The sequence below is a fragment of the Protopterus annectens genome, chromosome 10.part0, assembly GCF_019279795.1.
Source record: "Protopterus annectens isolate FY-2018-M chromosome 10.part0, PAN1.0, whole genome shotgun sequence".
Classification (NCBI taxonomy): domain Eukaryota; kingdom Metazoa; phylum Chordata; order Ceratodontiformes; family Protopteridae; genus Protopterus; species Protopterus annectens.
Window position 1 is genome coordinate 531,937,026 of NC_056744.1, and position 14,744 is coordinate 531,951,769.

At 40.3% G+C, this 14,744-nt stretch overlaps 1 protein-coding gene across 1 annotated transcript in view; it reads left to right on the forward strand.

The window, feature by feature from the left end:
• Window positions 1–14,744, forward strand: part of RGSL1 (regulator of G protein signaling like 1) — a 1,267,980-nt gene that overhangs the window by 842,278 nt on the left and 410,958 nt on the right. Inside the window, exon 15 of the mRNA XM_044086788.1 lies at window positions 2,039–2,177. Within this exon, the coding sequence (XP_043942723.1) occupies window positions 2,039–2,177 (139 nt within the window). The remainder of the gene's footprint in view (window positions 1–2,038; window positions 2,178–14,744) is intronic.

Sequence of the window (14,744 nt, forward strand, 5' to 3'; positions counted from 1 at the left end):
TCCTTTTGTGGTTCGGTCCGGGTTTTGGAGCCGAAAAGCATGATATGAGGTATAGCCTGGTAGTGCTGGGGTGCTCTCTGGAGCCTTGAACCAGGTTTCTGTCACTGCACAGATATCGATGTTCTCCATACTGAGGAGAACTTCGTGTGCGTGCATCTTGAGGTTAAGACTTATGGCGTTTAGCAGCATTACCCTTAGTTTCTTGTTCCTTGTGCTGTCTATGGGGGTGGGTTTGACTTTTGAGCCTTGCCTAAAAAAGGCAAGAGCCTTTGCCAATATCCGAAAGCCCAGTGGTGACAGGTGCAAGCCGTCCCTAGCGAAGCAACGTGGCTTGACGAGCATGTCATCCCAGGCTGACAGACATTGGATCCCCTTTGAATGACACCAAAATTTTAGCCAATTGTTAAAATCGATCATTTTGTCTTTGTACTGTGGCATCATTCTAGGTGAGGGTAAGATGCTGCTCAAGGTCAGGGTCATACCAGCCTGGGCTACATGATCAGAGAGCTCCTCTATGTCTCTTTTCATGTAGTCCAGGGAGGTACATCTCAGGTCATTCACACCAGCATGTACAATGACTGAGTCATATTTGTATTTGCTTTGGAGTGACCTGAGTGCTTGTGTTATGTGGCGGATCCTAGCACCCGACAGGCAGCTCACTATGACCTTCTCTTTATTCAGCCTGGTGAGTGGGACGTCAGTGTGTCTGACAATAGAGTCACCTATTACAAGAGTATAAGGTGTGTTATTCAGCCTTAAGGGCTGTGGCTGCTTGGCACACTGACTTTGTGGGCTATGTGTTGTGCGTGTTTTGTTTTGAGGTAGCGTTTGCTTGGATGTCTGCTTTGGAGGTCTCTGTTGCTTAGGTAGATTTTTATTTAGAGCCTCTGAGTATGTTTTTGTGTATTTATGTGTTTGTTTTGCTGATGTGGTGGGACTATGTGATACTGGAATTGTGTTGTGTGAGGTTACCTTCTCCTCCTGACCGGTTACACCAGTTTTGAGATGAGAGAGCTCAGCCTCCAGTTTGGCTAAATAGTTGCATCTCTCACATATATTTGAACCTGTTTGGAGGAGGAGAGGGTTGTCCGTGTACATGAGACAGTTGTAACATTGCCTCAAAATTCCCAGATTCACCAGCTGGACTGGAGAGGAAACCATTGACTGACCTTTGGACATGCTAGAGTAATATAGGGAAACTGAATTTAAGACGGACCAATAGGAGACAGGGTAATCGTAGAGAGTATAAGAGTAAGTAGTGCTTATGGTTTAATAGTGCTAATTTGTAGGATTACTTAATTGGGCCAGTGAAGGACCTTAGAATGAGAATATGGTGTTTAAATTGAGAGATAGGGCAGTTCTAAGGGGAAAAAGTGAAGAGCTGACTTTGTGGAGCCAGGAATAGTTTAAACCCAATTAGGTGGCGCTGCCCGCTGTTGCACTATGCACAAAAACGTGCAAAACTGCGCAGAAGAGGGTTTTAAGAGAGGAAGATGAAGGAGTTTTGGAATTCTTGTCATTTTATGATCACTGGTATTAGTGCAAGTGTTTGTGGGTTAGTTTTAGAGTAAGGGCTGTGTAAGGAAATAGATTTAGCATTGATTTTCCTACTGCTGTATGCAGTATGTGTACTTTGATCTTCTATAGTGTTAGTATTACGAAAAGGGTTTTTCTATGGTTAGGTCTATGGTTTCTGTTAGTGGCAGGATTAGAGTTAACACACATTAATTAGGTAGTGCGGGGAGGCTCATTCTTATATTCCATGTCTATACTAGAAGCAGCATTTTTGTCATCATTTTATACCTTTACCAAGGTTAACTATACAACATTACTTTTCGTAACAAAAGGTGCGCCTCTGGGATGTAGATGTGGCTACAGTGTGATGTGGCTGCTAAACTCTTTCATGATAGCATTCTTGTATATTTCATATGTCATAGTAAGATATGTTAACCTTAAAACACAGATTAATAGACATCCTAAAATGGAGAATGATTTAAGGATGCAGATGATGTTTAGCTATGTCTTGTTCCTGTTTCAGATACACTAAGATGTGTGACTCAGCTATAATAATGAGCTCAGCTGGCCTGTACAGAGAAGATGATGAAGCTCTCCTTCGTAACAAAGTAAATATGATCATCAACCTCTTCCTTAACTCAGAGATCCCACCAAAGCTACGGGTAGGCACCGCATTTTCACTTTTTCTCTACATGTTTGGGAACACCTCCATCTGTCTGCATGTTGTCCAGGATTTAAGATGGACAATACTTGTGCTATTCAGTGGCAATAGTGTAACACAAAAGAAAATCAGCAACTTGTGAGATGTTATTTATAAAAACTGGTAGGACATTTCAAGTTTGCTGCACCAGAGAACCACAGCACCAAAGAACCACAAGCGGTTAAATGGAAAATTATGTTTGGAATGTAGGGAGAATTTTCCTTTTTTATGGGTACAGGAAAACCCTTTATTTATTTTTTTTTCAGGAGTCATAAAGTGACATTGAGCTCAGGGCATTTTCTTGCCAAATTAGGTCATGCTACATTTTATAGCTCATAGTTACAGTTATCATTAAGATCAGTGGTAAGTTCAAACTCTACAGATAAATAACCTTTGAGTCTGTTGTCTGATTAAAAAAAATGTAATATAAAATTAGTAGCCAGATGAGTTCAGAGTTACATAATTTAGAATTAAAAAGTGCATTGAAACATAGCTTGTTATAGCTTTCTATGTAAAACAAATATTTTGCTCTCAGAGATCAAAAAATTAACTCTGAATGGGAGTGGAATTTTTGTGGTGTCCAAATTGCTAATGGCAAGTAAGTACTGAAATATAAATGAAACATCCATTTTCTTGTGAAGGTTTCAAAATTTCACTTATGCCATTAATAATGAGGAGGTTGCACTGGCTGCCATGACTAATGTAGTGACATGATTTGATTATGATGTGATTTTCTTATCAACCAATGTAATTCAGATATCCCAGCCTTGGAAGACATCCAGGCACACACAAAGTGCATGTGTGCATTTGTGTGGGTATATAGAACACCATTAAGCTGACTGTTCAGAATGTCATTTCTTTCGGAAGGCAAGAATTGACATTTCACAGTTACAGGCCCGCTCACCATCTGAAAAATACACTGTTTTACATGCATGCATATTTCTACTGTTTTCAGGGGGGCAAGCCCCCCTGCAGTCCCCACGTGGGGAGCTATACCTCCCAGCACCCCATGCTAATTATAAATTATAATTCCAAGATTGCACTACAGTGAGGAAAAGGGTAATTTTCCCAGTCCCCACTGTAGTGTGATCCAGTTCAAAACACCAATGCTCAAAACTGCAAACACAATCTGCATGTCGACGTTTCAGGGTCAGCAGGATTTGCATTCAAAGTTTTCCCTTTTTGTACCTTTCCGTTCAACCTTCTGACAGATGGTAAGGTGCATTTTATTATTTTGATAGTAAATCATATGCGTGCACACTTGCGCGCGCACACACACACACACACACACACACACACACACACACACACACACACACACACACACACACACACATCACAAACATTAACTGGTAACAATAAAAACTGCACATCACAAACATTAATTGGTAACATTAAAATGACCTTTATCTCAAAAATTCACCTCCAGGTGTTAGACTGGCAGTAAAAGACAGTAATTTCAAACTTCTAAGAACAGTACATTGAGTTTAGGGGTACTGCCTTTAAAAGCTTTCAAAACCATGATAACATGTTTCTTTTAAAGTAGAAATAACCACAAAGTTTCAATGGATGAGCATGTGAAGGCTGCCAGCCCAGCTAGCTAGAATTTTGTAAATAATTCTATGTCGTTGTAAATATTAATATGATCCATAGGCTTGTCTACAAATGTAAGTAACCTGTATGTTATGTCCTAAGCTTCAAAAATGTAACCACAGTGCACCTTGCTGGAAAAGAGCAGAATGTATATGGATTATATGCCTATGCAAATGCATGCTTTCATTGTAGAAGTTGGAATATAAAGAGCTAATTTGCAAATACTGACAAAATAAGTAAAGAGTTTTATGAGGTGTTTAGCACAGCTAGAAGACAGAATGTCTGCAACTAGAGTTTCTTTCTATTGTCTTAAGACAGAAATAATTACTAGATTTAAAATGTAAAAATGTTAATTGTTTTACGACTTCCAGTTTCAGGCAAGCTTCTAAGAGATAAGTGTCAGCTTCTAAGGGATAAGTATTTTTCATAGAGCCATGTTAAATCCTGTTGGTATCTGTTTAACTTGGGAACTAGATGTAGGTGTAAAATAGTGATGTCATCTAGCTAACCTTGCAGTAATGTGTATTATCAATTTAAGAACTATCTCAGAGAGAAAGTCTGGGCATTTTGTATTTGTCTCTGGATCTGAACACATCCATCTTCAGCACTTGCCTTACTCTGTAAGTAAGTCTTAGATCATAGTATCTCTCTTAGAGGTAGATAGGAAAATAGTAAGATCAGTCTAGATGTTTTCTGTATTTATGTGAGACTGTCCTGCAGTGTTGTTTTAAAATATTTCCTGCAATTCTGAACTCTGTTGTCACTGTGCTGAGTTATTAAGTATTATATGTGAATAGCCATTTAAGTTGCTAAAACAGAGTGTATCAGACAACATTAACTGAAATGAAGGATGAGGTAAGAAAATGGAATTCAAGATTATATGGTGTGGTGTTCAGAAGTGGCGGAAAAATAACTGTATAGAATATGTAAAATTAGGATAGCAAACAAGACTTCCTTGTGAAAGATTTTCTGGAAATAACTGAAGTAAAATGTTTGCTACAGCTTGATTCTAAAATTATGTCTAGAAAGCCAAAGCCAATTTTGATATAATTTTCTACTTGCTGTGAAGAACAAATATTGTGGTAGGTATGGTAATCTTAGAGAAAGTTGACTGTGGCAAGAAGTCCTGTGTTTGTGCAACATGACTACTCTGAAGTTACACTAAAACATTGCCTAAAATTTGTGGATGTGATACAGGAATATAAATGGAGTAGTCTGAAATTAAGATTATCATTCTGGCCATATTAAGGGCATTTTGTTATGGTAAAGAGTTGACCTTTGGTAGCCCTAATGAAACTATTAGGGAAAGGAAACTGGATGTTACACAGTTATAGATGGACCAATTTAGAGGAGAAAGAAAATTAAGGAGAGATGACACTGGACTCAGCTGAGAGAGAATGCTGGCATGTTTGAATTCCAATTATGATGGACTGTTAAGCTTTGCATGCAGTTATGTACTGAAGTAAAGAAGAGAAAGTCAGCCTTACTCGAATATAAAGAGGACTAAAATGACCTAGGCATGAATGTTTTTATATATGTATATGTAATTGTGTATGTATGTGTTAAGTTTTTTTTTCAGGTACATTTTGAGGGTATGACTTGCTTAGGACTCTTCAGTGCATAGGGCTTTGATTCGTTAAGATGAATGTAGATTCTGAGTTTATGCTTGTTTTGTAGTTTAGTCAAATCTGACTTTGTGGTCTCGAGGACTTTAACACACAAAGCCTTTCTGTTATGAACCGGTTCTTTAATATGTTCATCAGTCACACTGCCTCACCATATGGGTTCTGTGCCTTCACAAACCCAAAGAGCTCAGAATCCCCTCTTTTGACTCTCTGTGACAGGGGATTGGCTAAGCCCCTCCCATCAGGGGAAGCCTAACCCTGTCACAGAAAGTCAGATGTTCTTCATATTGATCACTGCTCTAGTAGCCTTAGCTATATGGGTTATATCCTGTTAAGGATATAACAGCTGGCCAGCTTCCAAAGCTTCAGGGCACTTCCATGTGCCTAAACTCTCAAGCAGCTTAAGCGGAGCTGACTAAATGAAAAGTCTGGATGTGAAGCCCTTCAGAACTTTACTGCTGCTGAAGAGTACACTCTTCTGAGTCTTTTGAGGATCAACAGTCGACTTGTGCTTTCCTTAGGTAGATAGATAAGTTCCCTTTGGGGTAAAAAAAACTTTTATTTTCTTAGTTTTCACTTTTGTTTTATTACTTTCATCTTCAGGAAAGTTTTAAAGAAAGGAGTGTTGTGTTTTAATGGATTATCCTGAGACTGTAACACACTTTTAAGGGGAGCACTCATTTCTGTCATTTTAAAAGTAGTGTTATCTAAATGATAAACTATTTTCTGTGGAGAAATTTTAATGTTGTGGGGATGCCCTAGTGTTTGAAAGTGCTTTTTACTGTGTTTTCTTCTGTCAAAAAAGTAACTTATGTGGAATGGTAGTTTTACTGGCATCGTTGCTTGTTTTCCCCAGGATAGAGGCACCATTGTGGCTTGGACTTGGAGCAGATTGTCAAGCCCATGATCAGTCCTTTTTCCAAGCACAAAAATAAAAAGTTAAGCAAACAGCCTTTGGCACCACAGCAGGCTAGCAGTTTGCCTCAACCATGGGTGAGTGACTGCTGCGGCCATTTGTTGGATCTCAGACCACTCATCTTTTATTGTAGATCTCTCTAGTGTATCATGTGGGGTTAGCCACGTCCTCTACAGCTGTTGGGGTCCCCTCATTGGGCAAGGGAGAATCACTCTTATCTGTCCTAGGAGAGGGAACAGGGAAGGTTTCCTTGTTGTTTAAGAATGTTGTGCCCATCTCTGGGGAAGCAGCATCTGCCATTAGTAACATGGTTGGCTCCATTTTTCCTGTCAAAAAGAAACAGAAAACCAAGCATGTATCTACGCCTCTTCAAAATTCCTTGGATAGGAGTAGTTTACTGGGACTGGCTCAAGGTTTGGTGCTGGCTATTGATCCTTTTTGTAGAGTAGTTGTCCTTTCACATTATTGTTGCAGTATTCTTTACATACGGGATCTCCTGTCAACGTTGGGCCAGTATACCAAAGCTTCTGGAATTTATAGAAGTCATATGTCACATATATGCTTTCTGCACAAGGGATAGGGCATAATGGTGATGTATGGTCATACATACCACAGAACTTCTTTGCTACCTGCTTGAACACCATCATTGAGTGTCGGTACGAATGCTTCTTCTTCTGTGCTAGCAACTGAGCTGTGTTTCAGACAAGTGCCCCTTGGGATTTCTTCTTATCTCCTTCTATTTTAATTTTTGTGTGTTTGCATGTCATCCAGAAAGGGAAAATGTCAGTGTGGGAGGCATATTCCCCATAATGACTCTAATGAGCAGTGCCTCTTCTGTTTGGGTGATTCTTATGGCCATACACAATATTCTGTCTGCCAAGTATTTGTCTCTAAGACTCTGCATAGTTGTCTTGTCCTTATTGATTTAGCTAGAGAAACAGAAATTGATGGCCTAAGGTGCTATGGCGAAATCTTCCCATCCAGAAGATCAGCTGCCTGCCAAGAAAAAGATCAAAAAATTCAGGTCTGATTCAGCTGCTCTCCTGCCTCCTCTGGACATCTCTCTTGCGGCTGGTGAACGCCCAGGGGATCATCTGGTTGTTGTTTCAGATTCCTTTGCTGTGACCCCATCAGAGGCCAGCTTGGATTCAACTTCTTGCACAGCCTCAGAGGCTTTACAAACGTCCACTCCAGATATTGAGGGGGAAACCTCGGCTGATTATATCTGAGGGTCCGAGGGGGATACCACAAATTCTAGTTTGAGAGGATATTCCTACTGTCTTGGTTGAGTATTGAAAAGGGTCCAAACCTCCTAGGTTTTTTGAGCAAACATCCTTCAAAAGATAAAACAGAAAATTAAGCATAAAGATCCCCAACATGAATGGCAGGATTTTTATGCAGGGATTGTTTAATGCCTTAATGGCCTTAAAGCCACCTCAAGGAGTCTCTGTATCAGCTCACCTTGGTCATCTACTCTTCTTAAGAGGCCCAGAGAGCAGAAGTGCTCTGATGAGGATTTGGATTCTTTGGAAGAGTCTTTGGTATATTCTTCTCAAATCTCTTCTCCTTTTGATTAAGGGACTGGGAAGAGGATTCTGTTAGTCCAGATTCTCTATTAGACAAATTCTTCTTTGGGGACACTATGTCTCCCTTGATGGAATATTTCAAATGGGACTGTTCTCAGGTTTCTGATATTCAAAAAGAGGTATTACAAAGTCCTCCAAATGGAGTCTCCCAAGCCCTGTGCTGTACCTCCATTCTTAGCTGCCCTTTTAGATATCTTTTCAGCAGCCCCTGTTGTCCTGATTCTCAGCCTTCAGCCCTCAAAAAAACTGACAGATTTTATAAGGTGCCTGATAACTGTAAATTTTTGTACAAAAGTTCTTCCGTTTATCCTTCTGTATTCTTTACATACGGGATCTTCTGTCATCGTTGGGCCAGTATACCAAAGCCTTTGGAATTTATAGAAGTCATATGTCACATATATGCTTTCTGCACACGGGATAGGGCATAATGGTGATGCATGGTCATACATACCACAGAACTTCTTTGCTACCTGCCTGAACGCCATCATTGAGTGTCGGTACGAATGCTTCTTCTTCTGTGCTGCTAGCAACTGAGCTGTGTTTCAGACAAGTGCCCCTTGGGATTTCTTCTTATCTCCTTCTATTTTAATTTTTGTGTGTTTGCATGTCATCCAGAAGGGGAAAATGTCAGTGTGGGAGGCATATTCCCCATAATGACTCCCATGAGCAGTGTCTGTTCTGTTTGGGTGCTTCTTATGGCCATACACAATATTCTGTCTGCCAAGTATTTGTCTCTAAGACTCTGCATAGTTGTCTTGTCCTTATTGATTTAGCTAGAGAAACAGAAATTGGTGGCCTAAGGTGCTATGGTGAAATCTTCCCATCCAGAAGATCAGCTGCCTGCCAAAAAAAAGATCAAAAAATTCAGGTCTGATTCAGCTGCTGTCCTGCCTCCTCTGGACATCTCTCTTGCGGCTGGTGAATGCCCAGGGGATCATCCGTTTGTTGTTTCAGATTCCTTTGCTGTGACCCCATCAGAGGCCAGCATGGGCTCAACTTCTTGCACAGCCACAGAGGCTTTACAAACATCCACTCCAGATATTGAGGGGGAAACCTTGGCTGATTATATCTGAGGGTCTGTGGGGGGATACCACAGATTCTAGCTTGAGAGGAGATTCCTACTATCTTGGTTGAGTGTTGAAAAGGGTCCAGACCTCCTAGGTTTTTTGAGCAGACATCCTTCAAAAGATAAAACAGAAAACTAAGCATAAAGATCCCCAACATGAATGGCAGGATTTTTATGCAGGGATTGTTTAATGCCTTAATGGCCTTAAAGCCTCCTCAAGGAGTCTCTGTATCAGCTCCTCCTTGGTCATCTACTCTTCTTAAGAGGGTAAGAAGCAGGAGTGCTCTGATGAGGATTTGGATTCTTTGGAAGAGTCTTTGGTATATTCTTCTCAAATCTCTTCTTCTTTTGATTAAAGGACTGAGGAAGAGGATTCTGTTAGTCCAGATTCTCTATTTGATGAAATATTCTTTGGGGACACTATGTCTCCCTTGATGGAATATTTCAAATGGGACTGTTCTCAGGTTTCTGATATTCAAAAGAGGTATTACAAAGTCCTCCAAATGGAGTCTCCCAAACCCTCTGTTGTACCTCCAGTCTTAGCTGTCATTTTAGATACCTTTTCAGCAGCCTTTGTTGCCCTGATTCTCAGCCTTCAGCCCTCAAAAAAACTGACAGATTTTATAAGGTGCCTGATAACTGTAAATTTTTGTACAAAAGTTCTTCTGTTTATCCTTCTGTAGTGTCTGTCTCTTCTGACAAACCTAAACTTTTGCCATCTACTAAACTACTTCCTCCTGATAAAGATAGTAGAGCCACGGAACATCTAGGCAAAACAGTCTACACTGCTGCATGACTTTTAGGGCTTTTAATTACCAGACTCACATGACCAAGTATGTTTTAGCCCTTCTTTCTTAAGCATCTCGGGCTCTTTCTGACCTCTCTGATTTGGAAGAGAAGGTCTTGGCCCTTTCTGTATTGGGTTCTACCTATCAAGTGGATCACCACTCTGTTAAGCATAGTTATGATGCAGCTGATGCTTCCTCTAGGGTTGCTACATATGGTTTTGTTTTGAGACATTACTTTTGGCTTTGTCTTCAGACTTTACCTGATGACATTAAAGATAAACTGTTGGATGCCCCTCTGGATAATAAGAACCTTTTTGGCTCTGCCACAGCTGAGCTTTTTAAGTCTATCCAGGACAAAGGAAAGGCATTGCAGGAATTGAAACATATTTTTGTTTTTCCTATCCCCAAATTTCAGAGTAATTCTTCATCCAAATCTGCCTTTGTTCACAGACAGTCTCGCTGTCCACCCAAGGGTATAAAGAGTTCTGGACGTGTACTCCCTGCGGAGTCCACTCAGACTCCTACTTCTCAGAAGCCTCCTTTTCAAGACAAACCAGGTTTTATCTGACAGTATGCTTCTCCTTTCCATAGGCAAGGTTTCTTTTTTCCTTTATCTTTCCCTTTCCCTTCCCAATTGATTAAGGATCATTCAGGGCTCTTGGGTTTTGTCCATCATCGACCAAGGATATTTCATGGTGTGGAAATCCTTTCCTCCTTTTCTAGGCATCCCTCAACCTCCTCAGGAGCAGCTTCCTTTCTTTTGAGAACTGTTTTAGGCCCTTCAGGCTTAGGGCACCAGTCAAGGTGTATGGCCTGCCCTGGAAGGGAAGGGTTTTTATTCCAGAATTTCCTCGTTCCCGGAAGGAAGGCACCTAGAAACCCATTCTGGGGGTCTATATTAGATAAACAAAAGTTTATCTAATCGAACACTCACATGAGTGAAAATTGCGGAACTCGAAACCGCAATTGTGAGATCGCGGTACAGTGAAGAATGGGATATTTGCCCTTTCCTCACTGTAGTGTGATCTCAGAGTTGGAATATATATTTAGCGGGGGGTGTGGGGGCACAGCCCCCCACAATTACATTTTCGAGTTCCTGAATTTTCGATAAACTTTCGTTTATCTAATATAGACCCCCATTCTGGACCTTTCTCAGCTCAGCACCTTTCTAAATGTCCCTTTCTTTCCGATATTGTCTCTTCAAACTCTTTTCCCTCTTCCTCTTCCATAGGCCTTCTTGATATTCTTGGCCCTCAAGGATTCTTATCTATACAACTCCTTCCATCCCCTTTTCAAGAAGTTTTTACAGTTCTATGTTTTTTTCCTTATATTTTCAGTTCTCTGCTTTGCTGTTTGGTCTCTCTACTGCCCCAAGGGTGTTCACCAAATGCCTCTCTCCTGTTATTGCTTTCTGCTGAATAAGAGGAGTTTAGATCTTTCCTTATCTGGATAACCTGCTCATTCAGGCTTCATCCCCAGATGTTCTGCTTCAGCAAATCCAGTTTACTATTTATCTGTTACAATGCCTGGGCTTTACCATACATTTTCAGAAATCAGCCCTGGTTCCTTCTCAGGATCATGTTTTTTTCGGTTGCAGAATCCAGACCATTCCCATGCTGGCATCCCTGCCTCCATCCAAGGCCCTCTCTTTGATCACCTTCTTTCTCTCTCTTCTTCCCCTGGCTTCAGTCACAGCCAGGGATTTTCGCAGGATTCTAGGATTCATGGCTTCCACCATTTCTATGTTGCCTCTTGCCAGGCTCCATGTAGTGCATAGATGTGTACTAGGCTAATGGCAATGGAGCCTTTACAAGTCTAGCCCATAGAAGTGCCCTGGCATCGTGCTGCCCGACGTTTACATTAGTGACCAAACTTCTCTGCTATATTAAATATGGATTAAAGTACACATACAGTGATAAGCTGAAATTGTTACCAATGCATCATTCTTCCAAATGTTTCCCCTTTCAGCCCGGAACAACTGTCTCTAAACCTTGACTGGCCTTTAAAAGATGGAAGATTGTATCAAAAGCCTGATGACCAAGTTAGAAACTTTAGCATGCTCTGTACTGTGCTAATAAAACTATAATGCATACTCTGGGTTTAACATTATCCACAAAAGCAAGATAAGGCAGAGAGATATTGAAAGCCACATACTCCTCTGTCAAAAACTGTGTTTTTGTAATATGTGGCCTAAGGCTTAGTTTTTATATTACTGCTGGTAGGGCAATGTTCAAATGTCGTTAAGTTTCTGTTTTTCCTACTGCTGGATATAGATATACTCAAAATGAACTCAGGATCAAATAAGCTAATTTACATATATAGAGACACATTCATTTTTTATCCTTTGTTGACAAGATTAGTCCCCCCCCCCAAAAAGAAAGCACGAACAACATATGGTCACCAGTAATAAACAGCATGAAACATTACCACAGTAGCCCACACCACCCTGACTCTTCATACACTCAAAAAGTAATGTAAATTAAAAAAAACTGGGCACAAACATACACTTGAATAGAATTAGAGTAACAGTTTATTGAAAAGACAGCATAAGAATTACATTCTAGCCTTTGGTAAGCAAAGGTCCTCAAAATCCACCTCTCCCTTCCAACCGTACTCTGAAATAATTTTTCTTCAAATAAAGTAATCTGCACATTTTCCATTTAAAAGCACACAGCCCTCACTCACCCTTGCTGTGTTCCACAGGCTATCCTGCAGTGAACCCAATTTAGACAGTTCATTCACATACCAAATCTAAAAGCAACCTTACTATAAACAGCAACACTGCCAGATGGCGAAGCAAGGAGGCACAGTACTTTGGGAACCGAGAGAAGTAAACTGTAGTGGTATGCAAAATAATCCATACCAAGAAAACAAGATTAGGTTATTACCACAACAAGCATGCTCAATACACATGTTAAACCATCAAATTAACTTTACTTTAAGGTAACCTTCACAAACACAGATATAAAAAGGTATGCCTTCACTCGACAACTAAATGGATGTGCATGCAGATGGAACAAAACAGTCCCACCCTGCTCTCACAAACACATGCTAAGAATCAAGGCAAAAATGGAACTTCCCAATCCCAAATGACCAAAGGTAAACAAAAAATGCCAGCAGTCTTAGATCTTGCTTTTCACCTACTGTATGACTTCTAGAACAGCATTAACCATGTTAGGACCAAACAGATTTTAATAACCTAGCTGAACCCACTCACTCCACTCAAACACACACACATGCATGCACACTTTGCAACCAGGAATTTATAAGCTCACATTAAACTTTGCTAGTTCACATCCTAACAACATACTTTTCAATATGAAACAATAATGGTTGACAGAAAAAAAAATCAAAATCATGGGGAAAGGTTAAAATATGAGACAAAAATCAGGGGCACTTTGTGAAATAGGACAGCAGAGAAAAATGCCCAAGAGTATATCAATAGCTAAAAGTGAAACAACAGAGTTGTTTTCACAGATGGGGACTGGCTACATTGATTTAGCACTCAAAGCCACACCCTTTTCGGGCAGGGATAAAACACTATTAACATCGGCAGGTCAGCAGATTCTGAAATTAGACTTTTAAGTCCAGCAACCAAGCATAGTTAGTGACAGACCATCCATTAACTTCAGTCATAGTGCAAGGAAAAAACAAAATCCCTCGTCATGTGCTAAGATCAAACTATGTACCCCCCCCCCCAAAAAAAAGCTTATGGCACTGTTTTTTTTTTTAACTACTTAAATAAAAAAACAAATACTGACTCTTGTGAGCGTATTGAACCCAGGACCTTCTACATTCCATAGAGTTATCCCTGCATCAAGGCTAATAATAAGGATTTCTTCCTTCATCCTTTTGGCTAGAAACAAACACACAGTATGGTGATTTTAAGATTAAATTACACACAAGCTTTTCTTTTGTAAACCATGTGTCCAGACATGTGTGTGTGTGCACACTTATATCCCACACTCTTCCCCCAAAATACACATGACTAATGGCTACACCAGTAAAACAGCCATATTAACTGAATAGCCCAGCATATACTTTACCTTAATCTCTTATGCATCTTGCCTCCTCATTACTACCAACCTAGAGTAAGGAGTATGTCACAGCGACAGGTTCTTTTGGTTTAATTCTTGGCCGAGTCCTTTTGTGTGGAGTCGGCATATCCTCACTGTGTTAGCATGGGTTCTCTCTGGATGCTCCGGTTTCCTACCAACATTCCAAAGATGTTGGATTGGATGCTCTAAATGGATCATTGGTATTTGACATGGAAGAACAACCACAGCAGGGCTAGCCACCCAGAGGTGTGAACACTGGTTCTAGATGGCAGTCACCACAGATGTGAAACCCTGACCCCATGTGTAACAATGGGAAAAAAGGGTCGTGGATGGATGGATTTTTTTTCCTCAACCAAAGCAGAAACATAGTTGAAGCAAATGACATTTACACTACACAGCTTCTGTATAGCAGTTCAATACGGCCACATACAAAGACCCTGTAAATCCTCACCTTGTCAGATGGGACTTGTTTTCCGCACTGAATTTCAAAGCTTGCATGTCTACACCCTTACATTTATACTGAGGTCTTTCATAAACTGTTTTCAGGAGAAGTCAAAGTAATGATCACAGCAAGACCCACAAGTAATTTTTCATCAAGAAGACCCTGTTCAGATAATAGCTAGAGTGTCCAGATTACTTATGCAACTATGAAGACATCTTGGGGCTCACCAGTGAGGGGGAGGTCAGACACAATGGCACACACAAGCAGGATATACAACAGCAAGTACATTTTCCTTTTACATGCAGTCACATTCTGTACAAAAATTCTATTTTTTATGTTGCATCAGTGTTATGATTCTTTATGCAGTGATTGGGATACATTCATCTGACCATGCAACAAGTCCAGCTGGTTAATTGTCCAGTCAAAATAATGAAAATTCAGAAATTACTTCAAAA